This window comes from Mesocricetus auratus, unplaced genomic scaffold, assembly GCF_017639785.1.
Source record: "Mesocricetus auratus isolate SY011 unplaced genomic scaffold, BCM_Maur_2.0 Super-Scaffold_100024, whole genome shotgun sequence".
Lineage (NCBI taxonomy): Eukaryota > Metazoa > Chordata > Mammalia > Rodentia > Cricetidae > Mesocricetus > Mesocricetus auratus.
Window position 1 is genome coordinate 10,688,031 of NW_024429205.1, and position 20,507 is coordinate 10,708,537.

General features: G+C 40.7%; 1 protein-coding gene across 6 annotated transcripts in view; it reads right to left on the reverse strand.

Annotated features, from left to right (window-relative positions):
• Nbas (NBAS subunit of NRZ tethering complex) overlaps positions 1–20,507 on the reverse strand; it is a 275,296-nt gene that overhangs the window by 237,402 nt on the left and 17,387 nt on the right. For all 6 annotated transcript variants that reach the window (XM_005079052.4, XM_013119856.3, XM_013119857.3 and 3 more), the window contains exons 7-9: positions 18,281–18,414; positions 15,868–16,001; positions 14,752–14,850 (exon numbers count right to left, since the gene is read on the reverse strand). In XM_005079052.4, the coding sequence (XP_005079109.1) occupies positions 14,752–14,850; positions 15,868–16,001; positions 18,281–18,414 (367 nt within the window). The remainder of the gene's footprint in view (positions 1–14,751; positions 14,851–15,867; positions 16,002–18,280; positions 18,415–20,507) is intronic.

Consider the following 20,507-nt stretch of genomic DNA (forward strand, 5'->3'; position numbering starts at 1 on the left):
TGCATTATGTAACTTTTAATTATATAAATATATAAGGTTAAAATCAGTAATTATAAATAAAACTCTCTAAAACACATGATTCACAAAGCTGCTTTTCTTTTCTTTTTTTTGCCTTGTTTTAAGTAGATTTAATTTTTGTTTGTTTTTTACTGGTTGAAAAGTTCATACACAAAAATGTAATGTGTTTTAAACAAATCACTCTCACTCCTCCACTCCTCCCATACCCTCGTCAGTTTCCCTTCCACATTCATGTACTCGCTTTATTTAGCACACTGAGTAGGCACAGTACCGCCAGCGTGTGCATGGGTGTAAGGACGCCCACTGGAACATGGACAGCCTACCACGGGAGACTTCCAAAGTAAACTGACTCTCCCTCCCCCAGTAGTCACCAGGTGCCAGCAGCTCTTCAACCATGGGTAGGACTTTATGAGCCCCTCCCTGATTCATCCCAGAACTACTGTGACTGATTTGGTCAGATGCATACAGTCACCACTGCTGTGACAAACTCCTATCTAATACTGCTGTTCACTGAGCCAAGAAACCATGTTGGGTGGGTCACAGGTCCTACGGGATAACTTATTCAGGCAAATAGGGGAACCTAAATAGTTATCTTTACACCCACGTGTTAGTGCACTCTCAGTCTTCAGAGTAGCTAACAATTAATATAGAGATTCACCACTGCTCAAAGGACAGAAAATAGGAGACTACCGAGTGTCGGCCTTAACTGGAACATCTACATTAATCCCCTCCCCCCAGGATCATCATGGGAAAGGAAGCAGAAAGACTGTAAGAGTCAGAAATAGTGAAGGAACACTAGAAACAGCACTTTCCAGACATGACAGGGCCACAGCACTCATAAACAAAACTACTTTTCCTTCACAAAAACAAAACGGACAACAAACAGCTCTTTCCTAATAATCTTCAGTATGAAATCGTGAGTATTAACAGAAACTATCATGGTTTTGGGAGTCAGGGCACGATGCTCAAACGCCTTTGCAGAAAGGTGTGTGATCTGTAGACAGGCCTTTCTCACCAATTTAGTACACGAAGTATTCAGTAAGTGAATGAAGGACTGTCAGACAAGGCCACCTCTAACTCTCCTGACATCAACCTGAACTCTCCCACTTCACAGTCAATGCCGATCATTTGCATATCCTGCTTAGCAGGCTTGCATTCTGTATGTGCATTCCTTATGTCCACAGCCTCGATGCATCCTCCTACACAGAAATGACCATGGACCCAATCCACTGCAGATGAAACTATTAGAAACCATTAGGAACCACAGAACATTGCAGCAACCATAGAGCTTGGAACAAAATCGCATCACAGGGACAAGAATTCGTGAAGGAAGATGTCAGGGAGGGCTTCACAGGGAGGTAGCCCTTGAAATGTTCCCAGTCAGACAAGTGGGTTAGTAACAACACTCAGGCCAAGGGAACATGCTACACAGGACAGCTAGGCTGTAAGAAATGCTGTGAGTGCCTGCAGTCTCCAGGAAGCGAGCAAGCCAGGAACAAGAGAGGAAGTGCTGAACACTTAGCACAATCCACTGCAACAGTTAATCAAGGCATAATCCCATCACTGAGGGGGAGCCATGCTGGTGGTGTCCACTTCATCTTTGTATTCTTTACAGCATTTACCCAGTGTGCCTCACTCAAGAGACACCTATCTAGGTAGCAAGTTTGATATAAGACACAGTCCTCGTCCTTGGCTTGACCTCTCTCAGCTACAGCTCTCCCACCTGGAAAATGAAGAGTTTAACCAACGACAGATGAAGGCTGCCCAGCGCTGATGCTCTAACTGTGGAAGTCAGGGCAAGTACACGGGTACCAGAAAAAATAAAGTGGCATACACACACACACACACACACACACACACACACACACACACACACACACACACACACACACACGGAGGGTGTGAAGAGCTGAATTAACTTGAGCTTGAACAAAGCAAGGGAACAGGAACAGGGGCAGCAACAGAGAAGTGGTCACAGCCGCCTAAGAAAGGACAGACAGGTGATGCAAGTCCTTCGGTACCAAGACTTTATGTAATGCTGATGAAATGAAGAGTCACACTGAAAAAGCATTTCAAGAATTAGAAATGGCTTATTAAGGGTCTTCAGTCTAGAAATGTTGGAGGAATCTGCCATCTAGTGGTGGGAAATCCCTTCAGGCCCACAAAACAAAAAACATGGTTCCAGGTGTTGAATACAATGAGCAGAATGCTTAATGCACTCAAAAATGAAACAAGGAAAGAAAAAAATGTACTCATAGCTCAAAATTTTAAAATACTTAAAGAACTGGGTGTGCTCAATGGTGGAGCACTTCTCTACATCCTGGCTACATCCCAGGACCATTAAAAAAAACACTTAAGACCAGACTTGTCAAACTAAGGAAGGACTCAAGAAGTATATAATATAATGTTTTATATATGTACACACACACACACACACACACACACACACACACACACACACACAAAATTCATTGTTCCTCTCAAACAAAATTAAGGGAAATTGCCGCACCTCCTGCGCAGCCTGTATCCGAGATGTGGCGATGTGGTCAAGATTAATGACACAGAGACCAGTCGGTTACGTTAAGAAAACTTTATGCTCCCCAAATCGGCTTAGGAGAACTTCCCAAGAAAAACGCTTCCCTTCAGAAAAGCTTCTGCCATCCATACACGCACACACCTCTCACACAGTTCTCTCCTTCCTCCTGGCTGGTGGTTATATCTCTGGCACCAGAGTCTGGAACAGCAGGGAGCAGGAAGAAGTAGCTAGCCATGGGGGGAAGGGGGGGATCAAAGTCAGGGTGTTTCAGTGAGCCCTTATCAAGCCCTTATCAGGAGCTTATGGCACTGAATTGTTTTCAGTAAACATGTTTTCAATAAACATTGTCTCCCAGCTGCCTACTCCCAGGCTGATGGAGGGGTGGGTTTCTGGCCAGGGTCTGTGATCCCACAGGAAATTCCTATGACATAAATCAAGGTTAGGCAATGCAGTTCTTCATTCATTCCCAAGAATGAATAGTAGGCAGTATTTGGAGCACAGGAAAAAAATTCAGTCTAGCCAAGTTGACAAGGAGGAGGGACAAAAGGAGAAAGGGAGGGAAAAATCATCAGAGCCAGAGCGACAACAGAGCAGTGAGTGGAAACAGCATCAGCCTTGCGAAGGTCTGACTCTAGGACAAGTACCAACACCGCCTATCAAGGACTCTCCAGACAAGCAATAACAGGGAGGGGCACCAAGCTGTTGTCCACTGTTGATTTCAACAACAGGCCAAGGTCAAGCCACAACTGCCAAAATCTTAGCATATACTCTAATCCTCACCACAAAGATAAAGCAATTAACAAGTTGTACCCAGCTGGAGACTGCTAAGGACCAAGTTTTGCCAGCCCAGGGGATAATAAAAACATCATTAGACAGGAGTCCTGGTTCTCCACTCCCCAGTGCCTTTGGGACCAAAAAGTCAATCTGTAAATCTCAGCAAGCATCAACTCACTTCTGAAATGCTCATCTCTAAAGCTCTAAAGACTACAATATCCATTCTTCGGTTGAGGGGTATCTAGGTTGTTTCCACGTTCTGGCTATTACTAATAATGCTACTATGGACATAGTTGAAAAGATGTCCTTGTTGTATGAATGTGCATCCTTTGGGTATATTCCTAAGAGTGGAATTGCTGGATCTTGAGGAAACTGATTCCCATTTTCCTGAGAAACCGCCATACTGACTTCTAAAGTGGCTGTACATGTTTGCACTCCCACCAACAGTGGAGGGAGTGTTCCCCTTTCTTCACATCCTCTCTAGCATAAACTGTCATTGGTGTTTTTGATTTTAGCCATTCTGACAGGTGTGAGATGGTATCTCAGAGTTGTTTTGATTTGCATTTCCCTGATGTTGATGTTAAGCAATTTCTTAAGTGTCTTTCAGCCATTTTAGATTCCTCTATTGAAAATTCTCTATTTAGTTCTCAACCAAAGAATGGATAAAGAAAATGTGGTACATTTACACAATGGACTACTACTCAGTGGGGAAAAAAAAAAACAATAGAATCTTGAAACCATCCTGAGTGAGATAACCCAGTCACAGAAAGACAAACATGGTATGTACTCACTCATATATGGATACTAGACATAGAGCAAAGGACTACCAGCCTACAATCCAAACCTCCAGAGAAGCTAAGAAACAAGGAGGACCCTAAGAGAGATGTGCATGGTCCCCCAGAGAAGGGGAAAGGGGCAAGATCTCCTGAACAAATTGGAAGCATGAGGGAAGGAGGAAGAAGGTAGGAGAAGGAAGAGGGGAGAAGAGGAAGGGAGAGGAGGACATGAGGGATCAGAAAGACTGATTCAGGGGATGAATAGAGGAAAGCAAGAAAAGAGATACCGTAATAGAGGGAGCCATTTTAAGTTTAAAGAGAAATCTGGCACTAGAGAATTTACAGAGATCAAAAAGGAAGACCCCAACTAAGAATCTAAGCAATAGTGGAGGGGCTACCTTAAATGCCCTTCTCCTATAATGAAACTGATGAGTACCTTAAATGCCATCCTAGAGCCTTCATCCAATAACTGATGGAAGCAGAAGCAGGGATCCACAGATGAACACAGAGCCAAACTCCTGGAATTCAGTTGTAGAGATGGAGGAGTGATGAGCAAAGGGGCCAAGATCATGCTGGGGAAACCCACAGAAACAAATGACCTGAGCAAGTGGGGATCTCATGTACCCCAGCTAGACAGCTAAGGAAGCAGCATAGGACCGAATCAGATCTCCTGAACTTGGGTGTCAGCTAGGAGGCCTGGGCAGTCTATGGGGCCTTTCACAGTGGAACCAGTATTTATTCCTAGTGCATGAATGGGGGAGGGCCTAGGTCCCACCCCAAATGATGTGACAAACTTTGATGATCCCCCATTGAAGGCCTCACTCTCCCTGGGGAATGGATAGAGAGTGGGAGGGGGGTTGTGGGAGGCACGAGAGGATACAAGGGAGAGGGAACTGGGATTGATATACAAGATTGTTTCTAATTTAAATAAAAAAATATCAAGTGAGGAAAAAAAGAGACTACAATATCTGCATACCCCTCATCAGAAGCCAGCATGTGCTTATGGAATGGAAATTGAGAGTACAACCTCCACTCAATCACTGATGCTCATATGTCAAATACAACACTGCACACTGAACTTGGAAATGCCATGAGTCCCTGTGTCATCAAAGGTCCGATGCAGCAGCGACTCTGACTAAAGCCCTCTCCCTTTCCTAGGAGCAATCCTGAATAGAATCACCAAGTTGACCCCAGAGCTACCCACCCTCGACCCTATGTCCAGGTCACATTAGGGTTCACTCACACAGGAAGTATCTTACCCCATCCTCTTCCCACCCTAAGGACTAACTACTTCTTTGAAATACTTACAGTATACCTCCAGTCCAGGGAGTTATATGTACAAAACATGGATGTTTTGATTAAGGGACAAAGCAAACAGAAACCCACCTGGGATAACCACATCAGTATCCATAAAGCACAGTTCTTCAGTGTTCAGCACTCCATTACTTGAAAGTATTCCCTATATCCCTGAAGACCATGTATGTCCTCTTCCATCTCCTAGAACAGCCATGGCCCTGATTACTGTGTGTGTAGGGGACAGCCTTGAACTTACTGCCCTTCAGCATTCCAGTTCACCCCTAGTTGGCAATCATCCACTTAAGGGCAAGCTGATGTTCCATTATTCTCTGTAACTGTGGTGTCAAGTTTGGTTTAAAACAATGTTCACTTCAAGGACGGTATATTTTCACTCATCCAAAGACTTGAATTCTCCCTCTGCACAGCTATGACTTGCATTATTCATCAATGAGGTACTTCTCATGGACTGCATGAAACATGAGTGTTAAAGATAAAATGTTCAAATGCAAACTAAAGGACCTCTTTTTCTTTCTGATTTATTCAATTATTCATATAGAATAGTGCAATGGCATGGAAATGATGTGCTTGCAACCTCAAGGCTTTGGCTCCATGTGTTGAAATTTGATCTCCTTGTGAAGTACTAAGAGGGTATACAAAATTAACCAAACTATAGTACTAAGAGATGTTTATGAGATTAGGAATAGGTAAAACAATTAAGGGGAACCTCCATGATTAAAACCTAGTGGTACAGAAACCAGATGAGGGCTGGGATCTCTCTTCCCTCTTCCTCTCCTGTACCCAACTGCTCCTCCTCTCTCCTCTCTCTGTCTCTCTTAGGCCTTTAGGACTATAAGCCAAAATAAACATGTTTTCTTAAATTAAAAAAAAAGCACACCTCCAGTATTTCCTGATACCAAGTACAAATGGAATAACAAAACAGCTTATTCTAGTCTGACATATGTCCATAAAATTCATGGCTTGGAAGATCTTGATGAGTAATAGGCAGCAAACCACGTTCAATTGTAGATGAATCACTTTAAACATTTAATGAAATCACTGAATTGTACTAATTGTTAGCCAGTATCAACAAGAACTGTGAGCATCAGTGTCTCCTCAAAAGGACACTCCTCCCAAAAAAACAGGAGGCATTTTCTCAGCCTTTCAACATCGTTGAGATATAGTCTAAAGTAGCCAATACTTAACAGTAACTATGTCATTATCAAAGACCTGATGGAAACTCAAAGTGTAATAAATCAAATTTTGTTTACCTATATATACAGTTAAATTAAGAACAAAAGCTTAAAAAAAAAGCCCATACACTGTTTAAAGTCGTCACCGTCATTTAAAATGTATATTAGCATATGACCACAGAGATTGTCTACACAGTCCTGAAACACAGGGAGCACTCCAGACACTCCTCCAGCAAGCATTCCACCCACCATGCACTAAAAGTTCAATGTCTGAGCTGGAGAGATGGCTCAGTGGTTAAGAGCACTTGCTGCTCATGAAGAGGACCTGGGTTCAATTCCCAGCACCCATAGGGTGGCTAGTATCCATTTGTAATGCCAGTTCCATGACTCCCTCTTTTGACCTCTGAGGGTACCAAGCACACACATGGTACACATATACACATTCAGGCAAAATGTTCATACACATAAAATAAATCTTTAAAAAATATAAGTTCAGTGTTGTCTCCTCTGAGAAAGTAAGGGATTGATTTCAGCCAGAACCACAGCATAAACTAGGATAAAACCAGAAGGTCAAAGAAAACAGTAAAAAGGAAAAGAGCAGAACACGAGACAGAAGGAGAAGGAGAAGAGGGCGGGGCTAGAGTGTGAGATGGTCTGAATGTTCAAGGAGGATAAAGTGCACTTCTTGGGCTGACTTAGATATGAAGGGAAAATAACCAAGCACATCCATAGAGCACATTCCCAAGCTGCCCAATTAATTTCTGTTTCATGTTACCCAATTTACCACCTCAATTTCTCTTCTTGAACAAAGCTTGCAGCACCAGACAATAAAATGAATTTCATAAAAAACATGAGCTTGTGTGGTATCAATTTATTCCAACTCTATATGACTGATTTATTGTGCACTTACAAAAACCTTGTAGATGATGAATGTCACATGCTCATATTACTAGAGAAAGAGAAAATAAACAAAACTGTGATAAATACTCCACCTCCTTTCATTTAAAAAGAGGCCACACAATGAAAATATAAACCACGAAGCAAATGTTTTATCATTCCCAGTGGGATATTTACATTCATTCCCGCTTGACAGCAATTCTCAACCAGAAACATCAATGTCATCCATCTCTAGGGCGACTGCTACCAAGAGTTACATATGACTATACAATCAAGGAGAGCATCTCCTTCAGTTAGAGAATATACCTAGCTTTCTAAACTCATTAAACAAACCACTCCCACTAGCAAACATGCCCTCAGGTGCTTAGATTCTTGTATGTTGGGTTTACAGGCATGCACCACCATTTGGGGGTTAATAATTAACAAGAATTAACTAACCAGAGAGTAAACTTTAAATGGAATATGTGTCATCATATTTGGCCTACAATGCTCTACTTGATTCGGCACTCAGCATTATTCTTTGACCTCAGAGAGGTCATCTACTTATCAACTGGCTCCGGCTCCTTCCAAACTGACCTCCCTGCTACTCCTAGACAACACCAAGGACATTCAGAGCTAGATATTTCACCTTCTTGCCAGTCTTTGGGGAGGGGGCATTACTTTTTCTACTCAGGTAACCTAGACATTTTTTTACGTGTGTGTGTGTGTGTGTGTGTGTGTGTGTGTGTGTGCAAGAGCATATGCCACAGCACAGATGTGGATATCAGAGGACGGTTTGTAGAAGCCTGGTATCTCCTTCCACCATGTGAATGAACTCAAGTCATCAGGTTTCACAACAAGCACCTTGTCCTGCCCAGACATCTCACCAGCTAGACACTCATCATCTGCCCCTCACTCTCCTTCTCTGTAACTCTTTTCCCAGGGGCACTTAGCAGCCCCTCACATACTTTATGTCCTCTATTTGTCACCTATGATCCTTCCACAGTAGGCTACATAAGGTCCAGCAGAGGGCTCAGAGGGTAGATATCAATGTTCACTGAGAAAAATGGAAACGTGTGCAGTATTATGAGCATTATAGTCAACACCTGCAGCTAGCACATTCATAACCACAACAGTATGCACTCACAAAACTATGAGCAATAAAGGAGAACAGCAAAGCATTGTACACGACAAGCAGAATGGGTAAGAAAAATAAATACCACTGTCCACAAAGACAAGTCAATATATAGCATGTGAAACTGGAAACAAAAAAGCAACAATATGAGAGTTTTACCTCAAGCTTAAAAACAAAGAGTCAACCAATAGCTGAAAGGGTCTACTCATAAAAAGCAAGAATTTGGAGCAAGGATTTTTTTAGAACTACTTAACACTTGAAATTATATGCAAACATCATTCATAAAAATAAAAGGCAAAAGAAAGAAAAAAACTGTAATGGTAAGTGCCATCTTACATTCACCATGCATCTCACACAACCAGAATTAACATGAAGTTTATATAGATTATACAAAATGTGAGGACCAAAGTAACAAATAAAATAGACCCTATGGTAAGCATTTCACAGTGAGTACGCATGAGTAGCCAATTAATATTCAAAGAACTGTTCAACATCATTAGTAGACAAAGAAATGCAAATTAAAACTAGAATGGATATTTTTGTTCAGTTCCTGGGTTTTTGCAGAGTACCACACCCGTGTACTGCTGAGGTGCACCTGCTCCATCCCAAAGATAACACTTTCACAACAGGTATTCAATCTGATACAAATCCCACCACCAAGAGTGTAAATACTAAGGCTACTTTCACGGCTCTCCACAAACTGACAGTAAGGCCCTGGTTGTTGAAGACAACCACCTGCATAACTCACTGAAAATGGAGCAAGAGCCTACCGAGAGCCTTCACCCCTTGGACTAGAGTTTTGGTACTGAAAAGTACTCTTCACACTACCAAATGAGAAAGGTAAACATCACCCCAGCTGTAAGAGTGATCTATCTGCAAGATACACTGGTGCAACAGTGACACAAAGTTTGTGGGCATAATCAACCATTATCTGACTGGATTTAAGGCCCACTCAACGTGACAGAACCCATCCCCAACACTGCCGGGGTGGCCAAGAATCTGAGACTAGATAACCCAGAGACCTAGGGGAAAACCAAATACTACTGTTCTAGAAAAAAAAATATAGCAATAAAATGACTCCTAATGACATTGTGCTATACTCATAGATCAGTGCCTTATTCAGTCACCATCAGAGAAGCTGCCTCCTGCAGCAGATGGGACAAATACAGAAACCCATAACCAAACAATATGATGAGAGTGAAAAACCTTGAAATGCTCAGCCTTAATGTGATGTATCCATCAAATATCTCCCCTTGAGGATTGAGAGAACCCTTTGAAAGAGGAGGCAGAAATAGTGCAAAAGGCAGAGGGGATGAAGAAAACAAGGTTCTATAAATCAAGAGAATTGATACGCATATAAACTCACAGTGAGGCAGCAAGCACATAACCTACACAGATCTGCAGCAATGGGTTCCTAGAGCTGAAAGGATGGGGGAACACATGCTCACTCACTCACACACACACACACACACACACACACACACACACACTTACTCATACACTCACACTATCACACTCACACACTCTCACACATTCACACACACTCAAAGTATTCCACACAATAGAAGCGGGAGGCTCACTGCCAACCTCTTTTTAAGAGGCTACAATTACCTTGGTACCCAAGCCACACAAAGACACAACTAAGAAAGAGAACTATAGACCAATTTCCCTCATGAACATCAATGCAAAAATACTCAATAAAATACTAGCAAATCGGATTCAAGAACACATCAGAAAAATCACCCACTATGATCAAGTAGGCTTCATCCCAGGAATGCAGGGATGGTTCAACATTAGAAAAATCTATCAATGTAACCCACCATATAAACAAACTGCGAAAGAAAAACCACATGATCATCTCATTAAATGCTGAAAAAGCCTTTGACAAAATCCAGCACCCCTTCATGATAAAGGTCCTTGAGAGATCAGGGATAACAGGAACATGCCTGAACATAATAAAAGCAATATACAAGCCGGGCGTTGGTGGCACACACCTTTGATCCCAGCACTTAGGAAGCAGAGGCAGGTGGATCTCTGTGAGTTCAAGGCCAGCCTGGTCTACAGAGCGAGTTCCAGGACAGCCTCCAAAACAATACAGAGAAACCCTGTCTCAAAAAACCAAAGGAAAAAAAAAAGCAATATACAGTAAACCAACAGCTAACATCAAACTAAATGGAGAGAAACTCAACACAATTCCTCTAAAATCAGGAACAATACAAGGCTGTCCACTCTCTCCATATATCTTCAATATTGTACTTGAAGTTCTAGCTACAGCAATAAGACAACAAAAGGAGATCAAGGGGATACAAATAGGAAAAGAAGAAGTCAAGCTTCCACTATTTGCAGATGATATGACAGTTTACATAAGTGACCTGAAAAACTCCGCAAGGGAACTCCTAGAGCTGAAAAAAAAAAAAAAAAAAAAAACCTTCAGCAAAGTGGCAGGATACAAGGTTAACTCAAAAAAAAAAATCAGTGGCTCTATTATATACAGATGATAAAGTGGCTGAGAAAGAAATCAGAGAAACATCACCCTTTACAATAGCCATAAGCAGCATCAAATATCTGGGGATAATGTTAACCAAAGAAGAGAAAGACCTATATATCAAGAACTTTGTGTCTTTAAAGAAAGAAATCAAAGAAGATACCAGAAAATGGAAAGATCTCCCATGCTCTTGGATTGGTAGGATCAACATAATAAAAATGGCAATCTTGCCAAAAGCAGTCTACAGATTCAATGCAATCCCCATCAAAATACTGGCACAATTCTTCACAGACCTTGAAAAAACAATAATCAACTTTATATGGAAAAACAAAAGGCCCAGGATAGCCAAAACAACCCTATACAATAAAGGAACTTCAGGAGGCATCACCATACCTGACTTCAAGCTCTATTATAGAGCAATAGTCCTGAAAACAGCTTGGTATTGGCACAAAAATAGACTAGTAGACCAATGGAACTGAATTGAATATCCTGATTTTAACCCACACACCTATGAACACTTAATATTTGACAAAGAAGCTAAAACTATACAATGGAAAAAAGAAAGCATCTTCAACAAATGGTACTGCCATAACTGGGTATTGGCATGCAGAAGACTGCAGATAGATCTATGTCTATTACCTTGCACAAAACTTAAGTCCAAATGGATCAAAGACCTCAACATAAATCCAACGACACTGAAACTCTTAGAAGAGAAAGTGGGAGATACTCTTCAACGAGTTGGTACAGGAGACTGCTTCCTGAACATAATACTAGTAACACAGACACTGAGATCGACAATTAACAAATGGGACCTCCTGAAACTAAGAAACTTCTGTAGGGCAAAGGACACAGTCAACAAGACAAAAAGGCAGCCCATAGAATGGGAAAAGATATTCATTAACCCCACATCTGACAGATGGCTGATCTCCAAAATTTACAAAGAACTCAAGAAGCAAGTCTCCAAAACACCAAAGGGTCCAATTAAAAGGTGGGATACAGAACTAAATAGAGAATTCTCAATAGAGGAGGCTAAAATGGCCAAGAGACACTTAAGAAAGTGCTCAACATCCTTATCCATCAGGGAAATGCAAATCAAAACAACTTTGAGATACCATCTTACTCCTGTCAGAATGGTTAAAATCAAAAACACCAGCCGGGCGTTGGTGGCGCACGCCTTTAATCCCTGCACTCGGGAAGGCAGAGGCAGGCGGATATCTGTGAGTTCAAGGCCAGCCTGGTCTACAGAGTGAGTTCCAGGACAGCCTCCAAAACAATACAGAGAAACCCTGTCTCGAAAAACAAAACAAAACAAACAAAAACACCAAAGACAATTTATGCTGGAGAGGATGTGGAGAGAGGGGAACACTCTTCCACTGCTGGTGCGAGTGCCAACTCGTACAGCCACTTTGGAAATCAGTATAGAGATTCCTCAGGAAAATGGGAATCAATCTACCACAAGACCCAGCAATTCCACTCTTAGGCATATATCCTAAAGATGCAAATTCATACAACAAGGGCATCTGCTCCACTATGTTCATAGCAGCATTATTTATAATAGCCAGAACCTGGAAGCAACCCCTCAACCGAAGACTGGATAGAGAAAATGTGGCACATTTATACAATGGAGTACTACTCAGCAGAAAAAACAATGGAATCTTGAAATTCGCAGGTAAATGGATGGCACTAGAAGAAACCATCCTGAGTGAGGTAACCCAGTCACAAAAAGACAAACATGGTATGTACTCACTCAAATATGGATTTTAGACATGGATCAGGATAGTGCCAGTCTGCACTTCCACTGATAGAGAGTCTGGGAAACAGGAAAGAACCTAAGAGAGATATGCATGGTATCCCAGAGAAGAGGAATCAGGCAAGATCTTCTGAACAGATTGGGAACATGGCAAGGGGTGGGGGGAGTGGGAGCTGGGAAGAAGAGAGGGGGAGAAGAGGAAGAGAGAGTAGGTCATGGGTGAACAGGAGGGTTGAGTGGGGGATAGAATAGGGGGAGAACAGGATGAGAAAACCATAATAGAGGGAGTCATAGGGTAGAAGACAGATCTGGCACCAGTGAGACCTCTAGTGATCTAAAGGGATGACACCAACTGGCAATCTAAGCAATAGTGAAGAGACCACCTTAAATGCCCATTCCTGATAATGAACTTGATGTCTATAGCCATCCTAGAACCTTCATCCAGTGACTGATGGAAGCAGAGGCAAACACCCACAGTTAAACACTGAACTGAATCCATGGAACCCAGTGACAGAGAGGAGCAATGAGAAAATTGGCAAAGAATGGGCTGGCAAAACCAGGAGACAGCTGATCTGAACAAGGGGAAGCTATTGGACCCCAGACGGCCAGCTGGGAGGCCAGCATGGGACTGATCCTGACCTCCTGAGTGTGAGAGTCAGTGAGGAGGCCTGGGCAACCTATGGGGCCCTGGGCAGTGGATCAGTGTTTATCCCTGGCATACAAACAGACTTCATGTGTCCATAACACAAAGAGAGATGCTCTCTCAGCCTGGACTCTTAGGGGAGTGCCTGGACCCTGCCCTGAGTGAAATGACCGACTCTAGATATCCCCTATGTGGAAGGAAGTGGGGATAGGGTGGGAGGCTGGGGGGGGATGGTAGGGAGGTACAGGAGGAGGGGTGGGAGGGGGAACTGGGATTGACATGTGAAGCAAGCTATTTAAAATCAAAGCAATAAAAAAAAAGGAAAAAAATTCAAAACTCATGTTTCTTTCATCTGACTCAAACTCTGATACTCTTTCCATTTACAGAACCAGACAGGTAACTTGGCCAACTTATAAAATACACGTCAATTTCAGTCTCAAATAACAAAAGAGGAAAAGTCACTAAAAGTAGAGACATTCACAGTTTCCAGTGAACTTCAGTGTAGGAGGTAGGTAAATAATGAAGCAGAGAAACTATGAAGAATGGGGGACAAGTATTGAAAGGTACCACGCAAATAACAAGCAATCAGGTGAAATCTACCGAGACCCTTTCACAGGAAGGAACTGCATACATGGTCCTCTTGCAGTCCTCCAAATAGCCCCGAGACGGGTGTTACGTATAGATAAGACAGAAAAGGTGGGGCTGGAGAGATGGCTCAGCAGTTAAGAGCACTGGATGAGCCGGGCGGTGGTGGCGCACGCCTTTAATCGAGGCCGGGCTGGACCGAGAGCCTCCAAAACAATACAGAGAAACCCGGTCTCGTAAAAACCAAAAAAAAAAAAAAAAAAACAAAGAGCACTAGATGCTCTTCCAGAGTACCTGGTTTCAATTTCCAGCACCCACATGGCAGCTCACAACTATCTTAACTCCAGTTCCAGGGTATCTGACACCCTCACACAGAAGATATACAAGCAAAACACCAGTATACATTAAACTAATTAATTAATTAATTAATGTTTTTTAAAAAAATTTTTTTAAAAGAAAGAATAGGCCTAGGAGGCTATTAGAACATGACAGATTTCTCAATGAAATTTCCAGTGTCTTGTCTGGTTCAGAGAAGTTCACTGAGCCAGGCCAGAGGCAGAGGAATCAGAATATGAGGACAATATTACAGATATTAAACACAACTATACACAAAATACAGAATGAAAACATCCAGATTTCTATATGAACCTAACAGTCCAGTAAATAAGAGAACAGACGACTGCTTACCTATGGCCAGGGTGGTAAACAGCGGTATTTATCCCATGAGGATAATGACCACTAAAGTTGAAACTGTGACTCTCTTGGTAGCTCTGGTTTGTTCCAACACTAAGTTAAAGAAAGCAAAACAGAAATAAATGTCATTAAACCACCATGCACACCAGTGGATCCTTTAGCAGCCAGTCTTTAGGGACAGACAACACCAAATACTATTGAGGATATAAAACAACCAGACACACTACAGTAGAGAAATGACTGATACAGCCATATTGTTGAAAAGTCTGAAAGTTTCATGTAAAAATAAACTATATCACCCTATGACCCAGCAATCCCATTGGGAGAAAAGAACCCAGGAGAAATAAAAATGTTTATCCATAAAGACTTATGCAAGAATGGCCATAGTATAATCTGTGCCATGATCCAATGGTCAAGAACGGTTCAGTTTGCCACAGCCCTAAACTGGAAAGTCTATCTACAAAAGAATAACAAACCATGAGCTATCTGTGTATCTATATGTAAATATATTTACATAATTCATGAAAGATGAAATCATAGTTTAAAAACAAAGTAATATATAAAAAATTCATGAATTTCAAAATATGCAAAATAAATGATATTTGGGAAAAGATTGTATATGATTCCATTGATGTGAACTGTTTCAATGGGCAAAACTAATTTATGATTAAAAATAAAACATTTGAAAATGTTAGTTGTCATGGGTAGATGTGGGGGAGAGGAGGAGGAGGGAGCTCTCCAATCCAGTAACAATGTTCTATTTCTTGACAGAGGTCTGAATGGTACAAATCTGGCACCTAACAAACTCACAGAGAGTTACAATTAATATCTGTGCATCCCACTACATGCTGATTCCAACTCAAAAACAAAACAAAAAAAACTATGAGCAAATAATGAACTCTTAATAATATGCATTCTCAAGCATCTGATGTTTCCAACACAGTATGAAATATAAGAAACAAATGTATGAGCATTCACTATATAAGTCTTTCAAAGTACCTAATATATTTGCAGTTTTTCATAGTATGATAAATACTTTCAATATTAATACCTGATACTAAGCCAAAGAAAAATAAACATATATCAAAATGATTTTCAATGTGGTTTTACCTGACAAGGTAACTTCTAAGTTCTCCTCGGTAATTGATGACCAAGAGCTCTGCAGACCACTGTGCACTTGCTTTGTATTCTAAAAATACCAACCCAGCAATGGCATAGCTCAAGTCACCAGCAAAGCCAGATGCCTGAAAACAGGAGGAAATTAAATTACTATAGAGATAGCAGAGAGATTAGTGCATGCCTGTCTCGACAGCATCCCAGACATTGGCAGTGACACCAAGTTTAGACCAGGTTCCTAACCAGTTAGAAACACACTAGGCACCTTGAAATACTCAACCTTATAAATAAGCACATTTCTATTGAGATTCCCTGTAAAACAAAGAGGAAAAAGAAAAGCAGGAGATGCCACCATTTTGGTGCTTTCCAGACATAAGCTTTCAAGTATTAATCTCCACTGCAACGGTCTACAGTAAAAAGACTTAAGGTACTTTCCATGTGGCTACTCAGCAACTTAGAATGCAGCACTCAACATCAGCTTTTCCATCAAGCAACTATCTGACAGTGCTGACAGAGATCTGAAAGTCTAAACACCTTTGGAGGCATACATAACAGTATCCACCTAGAACATGGTAAGAATGCTCCATCTTGGCATGAAGACTATTTTAGGCTAAAGACAACTAAGAATCAATGGACGGGCAAGGATCTCTATTCTCCCCTTACTTAAGAATGGGGTGCAACTTTCTTTTGGTGATAGTGTCCCTCTGGAGCAGGCAGAGGAAAGAGAGGCACAACAATAAGTCTGTTAGCCTCTTAAAGATCAGTTAGGCCCCTTATCTATCTGCACATCATTTTCCCACAGTGCACCAACCCTAGAGCCACACTCCATTTCCCTTGTGTGGTCACTTCTCCACATTCTACAAGCCTCTGTTAAAACAGTGCAAAAGCTCCTGGCTCAAACCGTTTCTTTGGGTTTCACTTTTCTATAAAGCCCCATGCATGCAAAAATTTAAGTATCAATAAACATTTATTATGTTAATCTGTCTCTTGTAAAAATGTAGTTGCAGACCCACAAAAAGTAAATTCAAAAAAGTGGAGGGACAAGAGAAGGCTTCTCTCCAATATTTCAAATAATTCTTCATGATCTAGAACTATACAATAAACACCACACAGACATAATTCAAACAAAGAGTCTACAAATATGAAAATATCAAAACACACGCCAAATTTCACATTTAGTACCAAGGCAAAAAACGCAAAACATCTTACAACATTTCATAATGATTACATGTTAAAATGACCCTGTGATGGACATACTGCAATTAAATAAAATACAGCCTCCATAAATTTCACATGTCCCTTATTACAACTTCTTGAAAATGTAAAATTATACTCAACCACATAGATAACTCTCGTCACAGTCCTACTGGACAGCACTAGCCTGTTAAATGGTAATTTGAACCTTAGTTAGGTTTTGTGGAACCCCTACAATATAAGCTCTGTTCATTCTTTTCATGTTTCCACTTGCTCTTTCTTAGGAAAATCATTCCCTGTATCACTGGCTCTCAACATTAACTTCTTAAATCAGTCCATTACTCTTTCTCTATTCTCTGTTTTAATTCCTGTACTTTTAAGGTAAGTTCAGTTTCTCTAGAAGTTGCTTCTGTTGCAACAGCCCACAGATTTCTTCCCTCATTGTAGTCTATCAACAATCCATACCATGATAAAAGAAAAACTGACATGTCCTAAATATAATTACGAGGGTCAGAAAATGGAGGGACAGTAGTAGGAGAAAGCAAAGCATGAGGCAAACACAGTGTTCTTGCCGAAACTGTGACTTAAATCCCATCAGGACCAACCACCAGGCCCACATGCAATGTTTCCTGGCTGTTCAGCTAGCCAATCCATAAACAGCCACTTCTCCTGACCATGGCCCTCACACCCTAAGCTTCCCTGCTTCACATTATCTGCCCCCCCTCCTTTTTATGGTAATGTAGACCCACTGTAAACAGTGCTTTCCTTCTCCTAAGTCTACCAAACAACTCTTCACTCTGAGTCCAGGAGACAGGCATAGAACCTTGCTCCTCTGAGTCAGGGAAAATATCCCCTGGACCTGATCCTTAGTCTCTACCTCATTGACTCAATGAACTCCTTTATTTCAGACATCCCCTGACCTTAAGAATTTAATCATTTTTGTTCATTGGTTGTCATAAAATGTCTCACACCTATAAAGTACATTAACAAATATAAAGAAAAAAACGACATAAGTACAATTATGTAAATGCTAAGTATTGGAACATAGCTTATATTCTCATTTATACTTGTATTTCACCTCTCTTCACATTCATCCATTGTAACATACATAGAAGACACAAACACACACACATACACACACACACACACACACACACACACACACACACACAAGCGGGGGATGGGGGAGTGTTGATTTAAAATGTACACATACCGGGGAAATGACAAAGAGCTCACTTCCCATGAGGTCAAACACCCTTACGGTCCCTGTGCTTTCAGCATAAGCCAGGAGTGTGCAGTCATAACTCCATGCTACCCGTCTCCACTGGGGCTTTGGGTCTTTTGGAACTAGAATAAAAAAAAGAGAGAGAAATTTTAAACAATGCATAATAAAGAGAGCTAACAGCTTGTTTTTTTGTTTTTGTTTTTTGGGTTTTTCGTTGTTGTTGTTGTTGTTGTTTTGGTTTTTCGAGACAGGGTTTCTCTGTATTGTTTAGGAGACTGTCCTGGATCTCCCTTTGTAGACCAGGCTGGCCTCGAACTCACAGAGGTCCACCTGCCTCTGCCTCCCGAGTGCTGGGATTAAAGGCGTGCGCCACCAACGCCCAGTGAGAGCTAACAGTTTTAATGGCTGTAGCTAACATAAATATTAAGTACCTTATCTCCTAAAGGGATCGAATTCTTCATTCGACATACTAGTTCCCAGAAACCTACTTCAAGACACAAACCATGGCAAACTCTGGCTCCATTACCTCACAAGCAAAGCAGCCTACTGAGGCTAGAGCTCTGATAAATGCTGAACATGCCCTAGACTAGAAAGGACTCAAGTGTAACCTACTCAAAATACTTACAGAATTGAGAGTAATCAGAAGCCCAGAGCCTACATTCTTAAACTGTGTTGCCTTATGAGGTGGCAAATCTAACTGAGGGGGTCAAGAAAAAGTTGAGAATGATAAGAGATTCTGGATACACGATGACCAAAAATTGATTCAAAAGCAAACACATAATAAACCTGAAGTGCACCTGTCAGCATCCACCCATACTGTACTCCCTAGCTGCACTGCAGGTTCTGAGCACACAACACATGCACCTTGCACTTGCAGGGCATGTTAGAACATACAGCACCAAGGAAGACTCCCTGAAATCCTCACTCAGACTCAAAAATGCCTGTGTGTAATAGTCTCTTTCCCACACATACAAAAGTTTCCGCTTTTATACAAAATATACTTTGTTTATAGAAAACAAAGACTTTAAATACTTTCCTATCATTATTTCTTAGCATGTATTAAATATTTGGACTGTATTGTGTTAGAACGTTCAGTTTTAAAACTGCTACTTGTGTTGATTGCTTGAGAAACTGTTCAAAGAATTTTGGTTTAGAATTAAGACACAACTTCCCACAATTTCTAAATGGTCTTAAACATACTTCTGCCATTTGGTACTATGAATTTATGTGAAGCATATTCTCAGTATTGATAACTACAAAATCAAAGTGTCAATCAAACTCTGCAAAACACTAAAAATTCTTTACATCGTGTGGTACCACATAATCAAGTTCATCTATCTCATTAGTATGAAGGTTTGTTTTCCTCTTTAATAAAAGGCAAGATTATATGTGAATATACTCATATACGTATGTATGTATATATATGTGTGTGTGTGTGTGTATATATATATATGTATATATATACATGCCAAAATACTTTAAATACATTTTGTATGGTTTATTTTCAGTAAATATTTTATTTACAGACCTAGTTTATAGTCCTGGGGACATACAAATTTCATAGACAAGTAAGGGTCACAAGTACATTAAGTTTATGCAGCAATAACCTAGAGAGTTAATAAAACTAACCCACTGAGTTCTGCTCCTCTAAAAATCCACAACATTAAAGTGCAACCAAGAGCTGGGTGGTAGTGGCATACACCTTTAATCCCAGCACTTGGGAGGAAAAGACAGGCAGATCCCTGTGAGTTAGAAGCCAATCTGGTCTACAGAGTTACACAGAGAAACCCTGTCTCAAAAAACCAAAAAAAAAAAAAAAAAAAAGAAAAGAAAAAGTACAACCAAGAGTTTTTAAGTATAGGCAATGGTGTATTACAAGAAGATACAATCTAAGAAGTGAAGATGGAATATATTACGTATATACATATACATAATAACTTGAAGAAAACTAAATATACCCCATTTTTTAAAAGCCAATCCATGTGTACACAAGATTATGGAAGGGTTATTTTAAGTTACTAATTTAAAAACCTAAGAAAAATGTAAATAAATAAAAGATTAATTTATTACTTTTTTCTACTTCCCTGTATTACTTGATTCATTACAACTATAGTATCAGATTTATTATTAAAATAAATAAAATAAAAAATTTCAAGCTAGGCTGCCCATCACAAATGGAACAAATAGAAAGACAGAGTAGACAGATTTAATGCTA